This window comes from Synchiropus splendidus, chromosome 7, assembly GCF_027744825.2.
Source record: "Synchiropus splendidus isolate RoL2022-P1 chromosome 7, RoL_Sspl_1.0, whole genome shotgun sequence".
NCBI classification, from domain to species: domain Eukaryota; kingdom Metazoa; phylum Chordata; class Actinopteri; order Syngnathiformes; family Callionymidae; genus Synchiropus; species Synchiropus splendidus.
The window spans coordinates 8094185-8109970 of record NC_071340.1 but is presented as its reverse complement, the minus strand read 5'-3'; the positions used below and the strand labels follow the sequence as shown (position 1 = coordinate 8109970).

The 15786-nt window shown below is 41.1% G+C and overlaps 1 protein-coding gene across 1 annotated transcript in view; it reads left to right on the top strand.

The window, feature by feature from the left end:
* The window catches only part of smarca2 (SWI/SNF related, matrix associated, actin dependent regulator of chromatin, subfamily a, member 2), a 36857-nt gene extending 26136 nt beyond the window's left edge, over positions 1-10721 (top strand). The window contains exons 29-34 of the mRNA XM_053870311.1: positions 354-577; positions 4693-4798; positions 5851-5952; positions 6559-6685; positions 7742-7875; positions 8776-10721. Of these exons, the coding sequence (XP_053726286.1) occupies positions 354-577; positions 4693-4798; positions 5851-5952; positions 6559-6685; positions 7742-7875; positions 8776-8805 (723 nt within the window). The 3' untranslated portion in view covers positions 8806-10721. The remainder of the gene's footprint in view (positions 1-353; positions 578-4692; positions 4799-5850; positions 5953-6558; positions 6686-7741; positions 7876-8775) is intronic.
* Positions 10722-15786: the final 5065 nt, after the last annotated feature.

Below are 15786 nucleotides of genomic sequence, written 5' to 3'. Positions count from 1 at the left end.
ATTTCTTTTGCCATGACTTAAAAATATTGTCCTTATTTGTCTTTCTAAGTCATTCAGTTCTTATAGTCAAACAAACTAAAAATGACAGCCAAGTGAAGCCCACTTATTTCCACGGGGAAAACAAGTGCTGAGCTTCTAATATTTTACTGTCAAAAAAACTCGCAAAAAAACTCAAAGAAATCTCTTTCATGACAGATGGAAATTCTCGCAATCAGATGACTGTCACTTCAATTCTTGGGATGATTTGCGTCCATTTTACTCCGATTGACAATTGTCCTGTTACTCAACACTGTGTATGTAGGTTGACTGATTGCATGTACTGTATGTCTCCCCCCACCCACACACCCACTCAGGCTATTGAGGATGGAAATCTGGAAGAGATGGAGGAGGAGATTCGACTGAAGAAGCGGAAACGTAAGAGACGTCAGGACAAGGACTCTTTGAGCAGAGAGGAGTGGGGTAACAAGGCCAAGAAGAGACGCGGACGTCCACCAGCTGAGAAACTCTCTCCAAATCCCCCGAAACTCACCAAGCAAATGAACACCATCATTGATACCGTCATCAACTACAGAGATGGGTAAGTATTCAACAAGAGAAACACAGAGACATGCTTTTTTTTACCGTTTTACATTATTTTCAGAAACAAACCAATTTACTGTTGTGTTGTGTAGTGTTCCAACAGGTCAAAACTCAGAATCCAGTGATGTTAGTTTGGCAGCTTTCCTGGTATTTTGTCACCTAAGTCACATCGAAGTTAATTCGTTTTTGTGATTCCATTCTATGTTGTTCCGAATGAAGCCAGTTTTTTGCTAGCTCTGAATGGAGGTGGGCACGCTAGCAGCAGTGGCCTGAAGCCATTCGAGTGAAGGACAAATCATTAGAAACCTTTCTGGAGCATCTGTTCAGTGTTCCTTTGTCAATATTTCTGAAAGAAAAATAACGACAGGGAGGAAACTGTCCTTGACAACTTGCATCATGTTGCACTTGTTTGTTCAAGCAGTGCAAATAAGCCTCACATACTAAAGAAATAATTTCTCCTACTTGACGTCTCTTCTGGCTGCGCTCATCATTTTGAAAACAAAGGACTCTCGAGCCTTTAATCAGAATTGGTTTTATGTGAATGCTCATACTTGGAATTCTGTGTTGGCTGATTCTTGTCATCGTCAAATATACCCAAAATATGCTATAAAAGTGCCAGGCATATAAAAATCCCTGCACGTTTTAACAACAAAAAACAACATTGCAGTTCCTTCTATCGACACATACGCAGTTGGACATAAATGCTGCATCATTAAAGTGCCGATGTGAAGATGGGCGAGTGTCTTGTCACCTTGCCACTGCAACAAGGGATTAGTGGATCACCAGAGTGGAGTGGGGTGTTTTAGAGCCAAACATTACACTTTTTTTAAAGGATATGAAAGAAGACGATGCAGTAAGTTTCAGCTTTGTTTCTTTTCAATTGCTTTAAGCCAAACTGAAGCTCTTGCAAATTTAGATCCGCTAAAATAGTCAGTTTCAGGAAGGGAGTTGAAGCACTAAAGTACCTTGGCTTATTTTTGTATCTTCTTTAATATGACTGGGCTTAGTTATCCATCAGGAGGTGAAACTCAGTAGTTTAACCCCAGGCATCTCTCTGTTGGTGAAGAAAGGCTGGCAAGTGGAAGGATTTATGACTTGTGGTCCATCATCAATACTTATCGAGTTCCTATATGTATATGTTTCCATATGTAGATTTTTTTATTTTCTATTTCTGTCAATCCTATCCTCGCTGCAGTCATCACTACCATCTTCCAAAACAAACTCCATATATTAATTGGTGGTACAGATATATGTTACAGGTATAAGATGCTGGCCAGTGCTGAAATCCGAATCATTTCTTATTGCCCTGACAACTTCGATCAACACCAATCTGAAGTGGATCATCAAATGTTTACCAATAACGTATTTTCTAGGGTTGCAGTGCCAATTGCACTGCACTCAAGACATTTAGGAAAAATTGCAATTGTGTTAATCATTCTTCACTCAGTGCAAGGTGAATGAAAGCTAAATTGCATGTGGGTTGTGTCTGTGTTGTCTAAGTGGTTTTATGTCTCTCTGCTGTACGCCTACTCACAGAACAACATGTGTGTTCCTCTTCCTCAAGTATGCTCTGTATTTTTGCTTGCTGGACCCTGCCTTTCCAGATGTTGAGTTCTTTCCACTCCGTATTAATGGTTGTTGTCAGTGCATCTCCATCAAAGTGGTGGCACCCTGTAGATTATACGATGGACGAAATGGTGCGCTGAATTTCTCGGAGGCTTCAAACTCTTTTACCATGCGGTCCTGAACCTTTTGAAGTAACTGTATAGCCTAAGTTCCTAGAAATTCTGATTGTTCAACATTGGTATGAGCGGCATTGCAGCTCCACATCAAAGGGGTAAAACCCTGTTTAATCACACCATTCACCCTTGTCATTTTAGCAGTTTACACAATGGATTTAAGCTTGGAGGCGCCACTCTATGGTGACTGAATAATATCCCTCGAGTTTGGATCCATTGGAATTCAACAGGTTTTCGGCAAGTTATTTCAACCCACTTTCCTGGGAAAACGTTCTGTCATGGAAGTGGATGCTGTTTGTTTTTTATTTCGATATGTTTTAGATTCACTTCATAGCAGTTTTATGCTGATGCGTGGATTACAAATAAAGTCACAAATCGGGCTGCAGGCTTCAGTCTTGCTGTGAGATGGCATTTTTAGGCCAGATGTTGAGACAAATCGTCGACCACGTGAATGCAGAGAGTTGATGGACATGGTAAATGATTGCATCCTGGAAGATAGTTTCCAAAGGAAGAAGGTGTGTGAAAGTGGGTCAGAGCAGATCAAGGGAAACCAATTTAAATAAGGCAGGATCCTCTCCCCCACGTCTTCTTTTCTCAATCTAAGTAGAAGGAGGAAGGGTTTGATTCCACTTGGGACGAAGGAGAGCAGGACGTCTGCAACTCTTTGCAGTGGTGGGCCCAGCATGAAAACAGCTTTGGAGTTTGGCAAAAGTTGTGCAGACATTCTCCTGCTGTGTGAGCCCCTGGCTCACCCAGCACTTGGTCTTTATCTCAGGCTCTATGTCTAAATATCTGACACAGGTAGAGGGTGTTTTCACACGTAACGCAAGATCACACTAACTAAAGATCTGTGTGTGTGATTGAGGTGATGTGTCAGTTGTCACTGATGGAAATGGTCTTCCTCCCTCCCAAAAATGTGTGGATGGCTAAAACTAAAGTATGATGTCATCATATTACCTGTATTTTGAAGCACATGCTTCATTGGGCTGGTTTCCTGCATGATGAGGCACTCTGTTTCTTCAGTGGACAGTGGCAAATGTTGGCGTATCACTTGGTCTTGTTCGCTGCACATTTGCTAAAAAGTGATCTTCCATTTATGAACAAATGTATTTCTGGGGAGCTGTCAGCTGATGTTTGTAGTGGAAGCCATTTATGTTTGTGTTTGTTCTTCGTGAATTCCTCAGGTCTAATTGGGTGTATAGAGGCTTCTGTTGCCTGCAGGGTCACTGCCTCTTCACTCTATTATGATGAAGGCATCCAAAGATATCTCTCAACTCACACCACTAATTATGATTTTATTCATTTGTCTTGTGCTGGTATTGCCCTTGACTTAAGCGTCGATGAAATGCAAACTAAAGTGTACTGTTAAGTGCATGTAAAGACAGCTTCACCGGGGAAGGCAGAGCATCAGTTGATATCAGCAAGACAAATTATGGTGCTCTGCTGTTTGGTTGCGTGATGGGAAAATCACAGTCGTTTCTTTACTTGTCCCATTTTCCCAAACTTTGACTGAGCTAAGACCTGACAGGCTGTATTTATAGTCCAACTGGGAAGTACTTTGAATATTTGTTTTTCTTTTTTCTAATTTCTCTGGGATGAAGTTTACAAGTAATGAACATGCTTCGGCTGTTTATTTTTTATGAGCAGTACTAACATTTACACAATAGTATTTGCATCAATTGTGCAAAAATGCTTTTGTTGAGTGATAGCCCGTATTAATGATTTTGTATTTCTTTTTTTTTTTCTTGTGTCTACATCCCATTAAACCCCTGACAAGTCAGAGCAAAAACATGCCTGAATTTATGCTTACATGTACATGCTTACATGTTCATAATGCGAAACAAGAACACAGTTTTTGCTCCATGTTTTACATCTATTCATAAAAAAAAAGAATCCAATAATGGATTGGGGGCTTGCATTTTTTTCACTCTGACAGACTTAAATGTCATGGTGGAAGTGCTCCAGTGATAAGCAGTGCATGAAGTAGACAAAACAATACACAAAGCATTTTCGGTGCTTCTTCCTTCAAGTTTTCTGCAGCTCTTCAGCGCAATCTCCTTTAGGTTCCTTTATGATCAGTGCTTTGGTTATGACATCACACTGTCTTTCACAGTGTGTGAAAGACAGTGTATCTGCAATTGATTTATTTGTGTCAATGAATTACTTTTTCTGCAATTAATTGATCATATTTAATCTATTAAAGTCCCAGTAATGAATTACTGAAGTACTGAATTAGTAGTGTCTTCAAATATTAGCCTCACTTTCGTGAAAAAAATAATTATGTGCTCACAATCCAGGTCTGAAATAGCGTGAACACATTAATGAACTCTGTTAACATTCCGACATGCTAACTTTGACAGTGTTTCTTTTTCAGGTCCGGAAGACAACTGAGTGAAGTCTTTGTCCAACTGCCATCCAGAAAGGAGCTTCCTGAATACTATGAGCTTATTAGAAAGCCTGTGGACTTCAAGAAAATCAAGGTATGAAGCAGGATGAGTGTCAGCTGCAGTTCCATGTTTTGTTCAAATTTACGGACGTATGAAACTAAAGACTTGTGAAACTAAAAAACTAGTGAATGAATATAATTTCCCATGGAACATTGGGGGCTCTAATTCTACAGAGGGTCATGAGGATCAAATGAAGATTAGAATTAAGAAAGTCAATATGGTTGATGTTTATCTTATACTTCAAGTTCTCCTCATGATGATGCGGAAGTGATTAGATCAACAATGATTCTAAAATGTTTCTAACATTATGCTTGAATTATAACGGTCTAGAATCCTGACCATCGACAAAACTGGGGATGCCATTTTTGTCCCCAAAAAACGAGTAGGACTTGCAGTACTTGCATTTGAGTACTCACTGATACCGAATACTTGCGGCATTACACATTAAGATATGAGTTTTTCATTTATATTGTGTGTATCTCTCATCCTGGAGCTGGGAAGTGTGCTACTATAAAGGTGAAACACAGTTTAATCCTCTATATCCAAGTAGCTCTTCTGTTTGACTTGGAAATACAGCAATAAAACCTACGAATGACCAGATAATTTGTTGCTCTTCTTCTTCTTTATTGTTTTATAAGATAAAATCACAGCCAAAAAAATGTTTACCTCATGTTTCACATAATGCAATGATGTATTACTGCACTGAATCACGTCCAAAGTGACAGACTTTAACAGAGTTTATTTGCCAAGTGTTACATATCTGAATTGCATTGTTGTACAGAATAAAACTGCTCGGCAGTTTAAACACTGCCATGGCCTGCAGTTGCTGATGCAGATTGAATCAGGATATGATTTTATAATTTATTATTATATTTATTATATTATTATGTTCATTTATTATATTTATAATTAGTGAGGCAAAAGAAAGAGGGGGCAGTGTTGAGCCTCTGTGGTGGTTTAAATGAGCGGCACTTATATAGCTGTTCATTCATTAATGCACTCTTGATGCAGTGTACTTTATTCAGATCTGAGGAAGTATATGATGCATGGATTGAGTTAATGGTTGTGTTTCTCTCTGTTTTCAGGAACGAGTGCGAAACCATAAGTACAGAAGTGTGGCTGACCTGGAGAAGGATGTCATGCTGCTCTGTTTCAATGCCCAGACTTTCAATCTGGAGGGATCCCAGGTCAGATGGCCCCTCTTGCTTCTTTGACATATCAATATTAGTTTTCCAAGAGCATCTCAACTGTTTTTTCTCGTGAAACAAAATGCTGAAATGACATGATAAATTCTGCACAGTGTCTGCATGATGGTTGTTGAATGATGAAAACATCATTAAAAATAAATCGGTCAGTTGACAATGTCATGTGTGAAGGCCTAGTCAGCACCTTTACTTTATTCTATGTAGGCCAGGAAGATAAACACTGAAATAAAAAAAGGTTATTAAGGGTTTCATCCCAGAGTCTTTGCTGCATTCCGTTGTTGATCCCTGTGGCAGAATTTCTTTGTAATTGTTATTCATTTTTTGGTTTCTTGCAATTTTGCCCTTTATTTTTGTTGTCCCCATTTCTTAGTACTGCGCTCACGGGATGAAGTTGCATTTGTGTTTGCGTGATGTGTTGCCGTGTGCTTCCAACTGGAGCATGAGCACCAGTGCTCCAAATGATTCTGAGCCGATACTTTCAGACAAATGACTTTGTGGACGATGGTAGTGAGTGGGAATATTTATGTCAGCTTGTCTGTATTGCATCAGGTAAATGACTCACACTTAATTTTTTTGTTTTTCCCTCAGATTTATGAAGACTCTATCGTCCTTCAATCTGTCTTCAAGAGCGCCAGGCAGAAAATAGCCAAGGATGACGACAGTGAGGACGACAGTGAAGAGGATGAAGACGACGAGGATGACTCAGAAACTGAAGGTAGAACATGTCACATGAAATGGGTTGATTTTATTTGTGGTTCACAAGTTAGTTTTATACAGTTTATTGGTGCACGTCCATTTGCTATTTCTGTTTGTTGTAGCTGTGGGAAAAAGTCAGTACTGAGCCTCATAACCTTCAGACTGTGGAGTTAATGGGTTGAGTACAAAATGCAAACAAAAAAATCAACAAGTATAGTGAGTTAGTGGTCAGACTTTGGTTTAAGGATGTCATGATACCACATTTTTACAGTACGAGTAACGTCATTTGAGCACTTGCCGATCCAGAGTACCGATACGAATAATTAATACTCATAACAACCATTTTAGTTGATTCAGTTCCCTGAACAAACATGACATCACTGCCACAGATTTCCCTGTCAAGTTTGGCCTGGGCTAAAATCTATGCACATGCTGAGATATGATGTATAAGTTCTAGGTACTGCCTACTGGTTTACATGTACAATGTTTCATCATTGATCCTGGGAGTTGGGTTCCGATGTGATAGCACCATAACGGAAGGAAGTGGCAGCACCATCATGTCTGTCTGTCCTGTCTGAACAATGCTCGCTCTGAAAAACACAACACGCCACCCATTGGGGACTACTACCTGCCTACCTTACATACCTGCAACCACCCTCATTTGCGTGACAGCTAAAGGCTAAGCATCATTATTATAAGGGTTTATAGATGTTTATAGATGTTATGCATGGTTGTACTCATGTATGATGACTTTCTTTCAAGGTTTCTACAGTATTTTAAGTTGCTTAGTGCAAGAGACATCCCGCATCTTTAAATCATTTAGCTTCACAGACTTGTCTGTAATTTACATTGCTATTTTAAAATGCTTGAAGTACACAAGTAAAAAGCCTACCGGTAATTAAAGTTGTGTTTCACAGCGTGAGGGACACACTCTACATTATAACTTCCTCAAGAGTATTTTTTTTTTCATTTAATTGCATGTAAGCACTTGAAATCAACAGCATCAGTCAAATGCCCGCTGTGAGCAAACTTTGAAAATCAGTTGAACAACAGTTTCCTCTTTTGCCTCCCCCAGCAAAGTCAGTGCGAGTCAAGATCAAGTTGAGCAAAGAGTCCCGCGGCCATGACAAAGGTAAGAAGAGACAGTGTCGAAGCAAGGCCAAGCCGGTGGTCAGCGATGACGACAGTGAGGACGACCTGGATGACAATGTAGGTCATTCTGCCTAATTTCCTGTGACTGCAGCGTGAGTCAAAGTTGTCAAGAAAAATAGGTGACCAAAAATGATCGGACAAAGTCGAAGCTATCTTTTTGCTTTATGGGCAGAGTGCTGTGTTTTTGCTAAAGAAATGGAGAAGATTAAATGTTAGATGAAAATCGATCTTGGGTCAAAACTTCAATGCAAGTGGATGTAATGACGGAGACAGAGAATAACTCTGATTTATTTCACCATTTGTACGCCTCTGGCAATAAAGTCCTTGAACAAGTCTTTACCATTAATAATAATATTAACAGTGAAATGTGCTTGTCCCCCTGAAATTCCTAAAAAAAAAACATTTTCAGACAGAGATTTGGGCACAAATCTTCCCAAAGCTCTTAAAGTCTGCAGAGTTAAAACATGAATTGCTTCTCTGAAGATAGTGCTAAAACAACTGTCCCCACGCCGACACACCGAGTCTGAAAAAGCGCACTTCCTCCGACAGCAAACTTTTTATTTGTCTCACAGTTGATGCCGCAGCTCTTCACACGTTTGTCCAATATTCCCTCGGCTGTTCCCGCTCCCCTCCGCTGCCCTGTGGTCTGCAAGCTTGCTTTGCCAGGCAGTCGTTTATTCCCTTCAATTGCCTTTTCTTTCATGACTGTCGGCCTCCTGGTCGCGCTGAGAAGCATCGCGGCACTGAACATTGATTGACACAAAGATATGCTCCGAGAGACTCTCGAGCCGAGCTTCTTTTGAAGTCTGTTTCTGTTTTGGGGTAATCTGGTGAGAGTCACTGAGAGTGCCGACATCAGCGATGAATCACAAGCAATACACTCCCTGTATACCCCAAAATGAAATGTGGGGTCACGACTGTTAAAGCACTGAGACGCTTTCTCTATTGTTCCTGCAGGATCAGTCGGACAAGAGCGACGACGAGTGAGGACGAGGATGCTCTTCCTCCAGGATTTTATTTGTTGGGGTCACAAACAGATGTTCTCCAGCCCCGTTTTTATTTCTCTTCTGTGTTTGTTTTGTCCTTCATTTAGCTTGGAAATGTTTGATGAACATCCAGCAATATCAGTCTGCTTTCTACTGCCCTTTCTAAGCAACATTTTCTAGTATATGTTTACCTACAAAATATTACTGTTAGTTTCGCATCACTTTTAATTGCTTGCCTGCACTTTGAACAATGAATATTCACTTTTTTTTTTTTTTTTTTTTAAAGTTAAAATATATTTTTTCATATGTCACCCTGTGGAGCTGCACGATCTCAGAAGCCTCTGAGTCATGTATCAAATATCTACGCTTTTTATCCCTTTGAATGTTCATACGTGCCAAAAAGAACTAAAATAATTACACTGCACAGCAGTGTGATCCAGATTCACAGAATCAGACAGGAAGTGCAAACATGAAAAATGACCAAATGTTGCTGTAGAAGCACTTAATAAACATTCGCACTTTAAATTAATATCAGCACCTTCACCTCTGCCAAAATCCAGAGCGCAGTCAGAGTTAAAGTGAATTAAAAAGAGCACTTCCCTTCTCATCCATATAATGTGATGGCATTGACATATTCAGCATATCTGGAGTGATGACGTCGTGCAGCCCTATCCCCAAGGTGGTTCTGCGACTGCTCCAAAGTAGGAATGATCAGTCGTAGCTTGTTGTGTGTCTCCTTGATGACCATGTTCTTGCAGTGCCAAACACATAGAGCTGAATTTAGCAGTAAGTCCTTCTATTTTGATCTTGTCCTGACGTGTGTGGACCTCCTATGGCCAGCTGTGATCAGACAATCTCTCCAAGGGGTGGACCCGCTTTAATTCATATGAGGAGCCGTTTTAAATTGACCCCAGGCTGCAGCCAGACTGCTGCCTTTTCCCTTTAAGAACGTCTTCTGCCGGGCGAAGGTCATGGCTGTCGGTGTGGCCTGAGGGCTCAGCAAGGAGGCGTTCAGTTTATTTACCAGTTTTTATTTGTGGTGTTTTTCATCTCACCCTTCAGCCAACAGCTGAGATTACCTTGACCTTGACCCTGAGGCACATGACTGACTTTGAAGATTAATTCTTGCCTCTTACCATTTTACAGCTTAATTTGAAAAAGCCAGAATAGAGGATGCATCAGTTTGAGAGTTGCATTCATGACAAATATTCGTGAGGTTTTATTACGTTGACTATTTTCCTTTCTGTCTTGGTCATCAACCAGCGTTTTTCAATGACCCATATTGACCCGCCGGCGCTGGGAAGACCCTCGAGTTGATGAGTGATTGGCTGAAATGTGTGCAGTCACTCACTTCTGGCTGTCAGGTCGACGGCTTGTAAAACAAAAGTGCAGTAGTGTTTTCTGTCAGATGTTTTGCCTAGTGAAGCAGCGTCACTTCAAATGGCTTTTATTATCAGTCCTAACTCGCGGCACATCAAGTTTTCTTTTCTATATCCTCGTGAAAATAAGCTTCATTTATGCCAATGTTTGTTGTTGGAGCACTGTCTTATCGACAAAAACAGCCCATAAACGCAGTTTTGTTTTCAAGAGGAAAATGTGCTCGCACCCTGCAGCGCCTTTTCCAGCTGCTCGTAAAGCAGCCAATCTGGGCTGGAACTCTGCAGTTGGCAACACATCAGTATTAGAAGTTTTCAAATTTAGATTTTTGTACGATGAGCCGTTCGTTGTTTGTGGCATGTTTTCTTTCTCGCAGTATACCGTGTTCTGGTCAAGTGCAGACGTTTGTTTTGCTTTGCGTGACGTGCTTGCCGACGTTTAAGTGTGTCTTACCCATTGCTTTCTTTGCACAGTGTCTATGTGGGTGTAACTTGTAGCCCGGGGCGAATAAAATCTCACCGATTTTCAGCACAGATCATGTACATTTGTTGTTTCTTTGTGTGTGTTTGTATGAAACCTTTTCTTTCATGTGCGCTGCCTCAGGCGCTCAGTGAAGTCAGTGTTTCCTCTTGAGTGTTGCCCAGATAACAGACGGAACTTGTGAAGGTCTGACTGCTGCCAGGTCTTGACTCTCAGTCTTTATTCACTTTTTGGATGTCACTCCACAATTCCACTGAAAAGTTCAGGCTAGTTTATCTTGCAGTGTTAAAGGTGACTTTCTCCCGACGTGCATCTCCGGCTGCCGCTGAATCTTAAGCGAGGAAGTGTGTAGCTGTGGGGACCTGCAGCTGCTCCTGCTGTGACTCTAAATGATCCAATCTGAGTGAGATTAACTGTTGATCTGGAGAGTTATTGAACTCTGAAGCAAAGAGATTAGGATTATTTATGTCAGATAGCATGTGTTCCTGACGTGTGTTTCACTGCTAAGTGTTCTAGTACGGCCCTAAAAGATCATTTATCTTCACTAATTCAACAGTATTAATGAGTGACTCGCTCCATAACGCTGTACTCAATAATTTAAAAATATATTGTGCTTTCTCACGATAATAATTTCTTATCAATTTATATTTGATAAGAAAATAAGAATTGATATTATACAACATTTTTAAAGATTTTCTTAGCCACATGCTTATAAAAACTTTAGTTGTGTGTAAGCACAACGACGTTACATTTCTTTAATCATTTCATGGGTTTGAAAGTAAACTGTGTTTTAATTTTTGTGAAAAGTGAAATGAGCTGCTGGATCAACTTTCTGGCTTCAAATAAACTTGTGAATCCAAAGTCACAGTGGAAAGCAACAAGCTGGGATGGTGGATGGCACAATAAAAACACACAATCTCAAATATCAGCATGAAGATGTATGGAAAAATCTTTGTTTCAAAAGGTTTGACTACATTGTACAGACACAAACAAGTACCTAACTAAATTGGTAACAGTTTCATTTCTCAACACCGGTGTCAATGTCAACAAATAACAGCGATGTATACAAAACTGAACGAAAACTTGAACACATCAGATTAATATTTTTTAGTCATGCTATGAGCACACAGTGGAATGCATGGGGTGTCCGAAAACATTTTTCCAACACAGTAAGTAACGGAGGTGTTCTAGGACAGACCAGTGGTCTGAGAACCACAAGCAGCTGACGTGTCTTTCTCAAGAGTCAGTTGAGGTGATCTGGCATCAGGAAGAGAGCAGATCTGGGACGATAAGAAGCTGTGTTTTTGAAAGAAGCCTTCATACAGAATGATTAAAAACACCAGGAGTCCGCTGTACTGTTGGATCTATTTCAATTTCAGGAACCACGTAAAGAAAGATTCTGATTCAAGTCAGGGACAAATTGAACATTCACGTTTCACTCATGTGACTTCGGGAAGCTTCAACGTGACATTCGGAGAAGCACCCAGATGTTTCCACGTACAAGAAAGAGAAAGTTTCATCTAAGTTGTCGCTATGTTTTCAGCATGCTCCCCGCCGTAAAGACGCGTAACTCATATGGAGAAAAAGGAATATTAAAACCATTCCACGGCTGATTTTTGAAACTTGAAAAAAGTCCTCCGTAGCCTGCATCATTTCACTGAATGATGTCTCTGCAGTCATCAATTATTCAGTCAGACGTTGAACGGCAGCTGACATTTCCCCAATCAATAGTGTCATTTATTTTCTCATGAAAAGCCCCATCAAAGAATGAGTTTGTTCAAAAGAATGCATGGTGGTGCTTGGAGACCTGTTGCATGCGGATTGCAAAGTCAGGTTTAAAAAATGTCAGAGCAAATAGCACAAAGAAAAAGTACTTTTTACTCAGCGATACAGTGGACGGAGGCACTTTGGAGCAATGATCCATCGAAGAGCCAGTATCAAACTAAACCAGGAGGCATGGCACCACAGCTCTGAGTCACTTTAACTTGGGAAATTTAAACATAGAGATTGTGTTTGATTTGGAATGAATTGTGAAGTAAAGCAACGTGTGACCTTGAAGTGCAGAAGACATTTACAATTCAACATCTTACCATACAAATCAGCAGTTTACAACACATTTTGCAAAAGTTGGATTATTTTCACATTAATGTGATGACAGCTTTCCTACCGAACAGACAAGTCTGACTCTCTAGTTCTGAGGAATCTCTAGACAACGTAGAGCAGGGTAACCACAGCCCACCCACATGACTGCCACATCATTTTACGGCTCCTGTGCCCAGCTAACTCAGCAGCGACCATTCATTATCATCGTGGCAGAGGCAATAGTTCACAGTGAAGAGTCTAGGAAGAGAAAGTGTGAATCTGACAGAGCAAAAGAACCAGGGATGACTGAAGAGCTCAGGTGCTGAAATGACAGTCTTTGTACTCGTCTTGTCAGTTATTATCTGTGTTTACCGTGAGTCCTGGGTGTGTTATCAAATGTGGGGAACTTATATTTGAGATGCTAACAAACGTGTGTCTACTCATTTTATTGTGTTTATTAAAGTGTAGCTATAGCCAGCAAAAGCTCTGACTTTAGACGATAGCATTTAGCCGATTTACTGTCATTAGCAGAGTTGATGGACTCTCTGGTTTGGACAAGTGCGACATGTTCTATCATAACTGCGTCTGCAGCTGCTGCAGACTGTGACCCGCTCGGAGCTGAGAGACGCCACCAACATTTCAACATCCCTTGCGATTGTTCTGGAACTTACTGAAGAAGTTTCTAACCCTGATGTCTGTCCCCACAGTCAACTCGAAATAAAAGTGTAAACAGACATTTTGGCGCTCTGATCGATGTTTGTCTGCTCCTTACTGACACATGCCGAGTCATGATGTTATGAAGTTGGAAGGGAAATTAAGTGGCACCTTGGTTTTTATTATTCAATAGCATTTCCGCTACAATCGAGGCGGTGCACTGCCAGGCCGTCAGAAAAATCTCTTTAAAGATGCACTCTCACGTGATCAAACATATAAACAAAATATCTGAACAGGTGGTTGGCACGTAATGGAGGTTGAGAAAAATGTAAAAAAAAAGCATATTTTTCAGGAGAATCCTGGCAGTAACTCCACGAAGACCGATGGCCGTTACATGCGGAATCCATGTTTCGTATTGTGGATGGACAGACTGTGTGCAGACAGCTGCAGATTGGAGACAGATTTATTTCTCATAACTAAAAGACAGCGTTCTTTTGTCACCAAATGTCAAGACTTTCCCCTCTACTTCATTCTGAAACGTACAGTCGAAATAAAGTTGTATTATCTGGGTCCGTCGGTTGGGCAGCTGCTTCAGCCTCTTGCTGGATCCTGCCTCTGCTCATTGGGTGAATCACAAAGTTCGATCCTGATGTTGAATGATAGATGTTTCTAGAGTCCTTTTTCCAGTATAAGATTGACAGTGTTGTGTATATTGCATTGTGTGACGACATATTTCGCTGTTTCGCCGCAGTCTTTCCTCCCAAACAAACAAATGTTGGGTGGGGGGCAGAGACTGGGAAGGTTTACTACAGTTACTTTTGTTGATATTTTCTTCATCATCTGAAAATCTGTGGTCACAGTTCTCAGGTCTTCTTTCTTGACCCTGATCCTGCGGAGTGAACTAGGACAATACGGAGAGGAGACGTGAAAAACGTATGGAACGCTAGAAAGATATTTTAATGTTTTAAAATGAAACAAAAAGAACTGACTTTGGAAATATTCAGAAGTTTCCCATTTTATTTTTTAACGTTTCATTTTTTTGCTTTTAAAACTTTTTTTCAGCTTTTTCTCCAGTTTCTTTTCTCCAGCTCAAAACTTTTCAAAGTCAGTACTTTTGACCCTGGTTTATCTCCAAAGAACCCAACTGTGAAAGACCAAGCTTGAATAATGGCCAATGTCGTAGGCACACTGGAGCCAAACAACAGCAGTGAGTAAGCTGAAGATGCCGGTGAATCTCAAGTTGTTTTTTTCTTCATCATTCAGAGCGAAAGTCTTCTAGAGGGAGACCATGAGATTCCTTTAGCTTTGACTGACTTATTTCGATACAGCAAGGAAGCAGCTCCTTGAGTGTCAGGCAGATAATGTAAACCTCCTTTATGAGGGGAAATGGTTTCTGCTGGTTCTGTCCACCTTCCCCTTTTTTGCTCACTCACAAAATACTTTCCCGCCTGTTATCTTGAATCCGCCCGTTAGTGAAACATGTTTGGAATTTTCCTACTCTCTTATGGCGCTTCCATCTCTGTGGCAACTTACTGTACCTCAGTCCTGTCAGTCACACTTGACTGCACATGGAAACACTGCTCCTGCTTTTGATCCTCCTGTCATTTTAAACAAAGCCCGGCAGAGGTCATTCCTGCAGGAAGAACAAGCGGACGGCGCTTCCTTTTATGTCGGACTCCGAAGCGCCCACTTGTTGGGACTGACCTGAGCTCCGAATGAAAGAAGCATGATTGGAACTTAATCCTTGTCCAAGTGTCAGAGATGTTGGCTGGAAAAATGTCAGGTGCCGCGGCAATTCCGGCTGTGCGGCTTTTGTCTGCGACTCTGCCATCAACACATTGGATCGGAGGCTCGTCCATGCAATCTGCGAGTGATTCAGGGATTCCTGTCTCCCTGAAAAGGCCAGGTGTCCTGTATTATAGGAGAGTTTGCTTCAACGCTTTTTGCATATCCAGCCTGAAAAACGGACCTCATTGCCGCCAACGGCTGCACGACTTAAAAGGAACTGCGCGAAAAGGCTTTGTACCCCGCCGAATTCCAGAGTTCACCATCAGTTTAACGCATGATTGGAAGGTGTTTTCAACACTGAAGAAGAAAGAGAGATTAGTACATGAAGTCCAGAGAAACGTTCCATTTACAGTCACCAATGAATCCCTGGGCTGTTGGACGACACCCCTGCAAGCCAGGAGGAACATACTGGACTCATCCAGATGGTCTGAAACCAGGCCCTGGTCCTGACGTTAAACTGTCCTGGAGAGACCCCCTGTGTCAAAGGCTGACCCACACCCCAGCCTCTACCTCCCGCATCCTTCTCCCTAACTTCACACTTCAGATATCACTACTTGGATGCAAAAAAGTACTTTGAGAACAAAAAGCTGTTTTCAGGCAG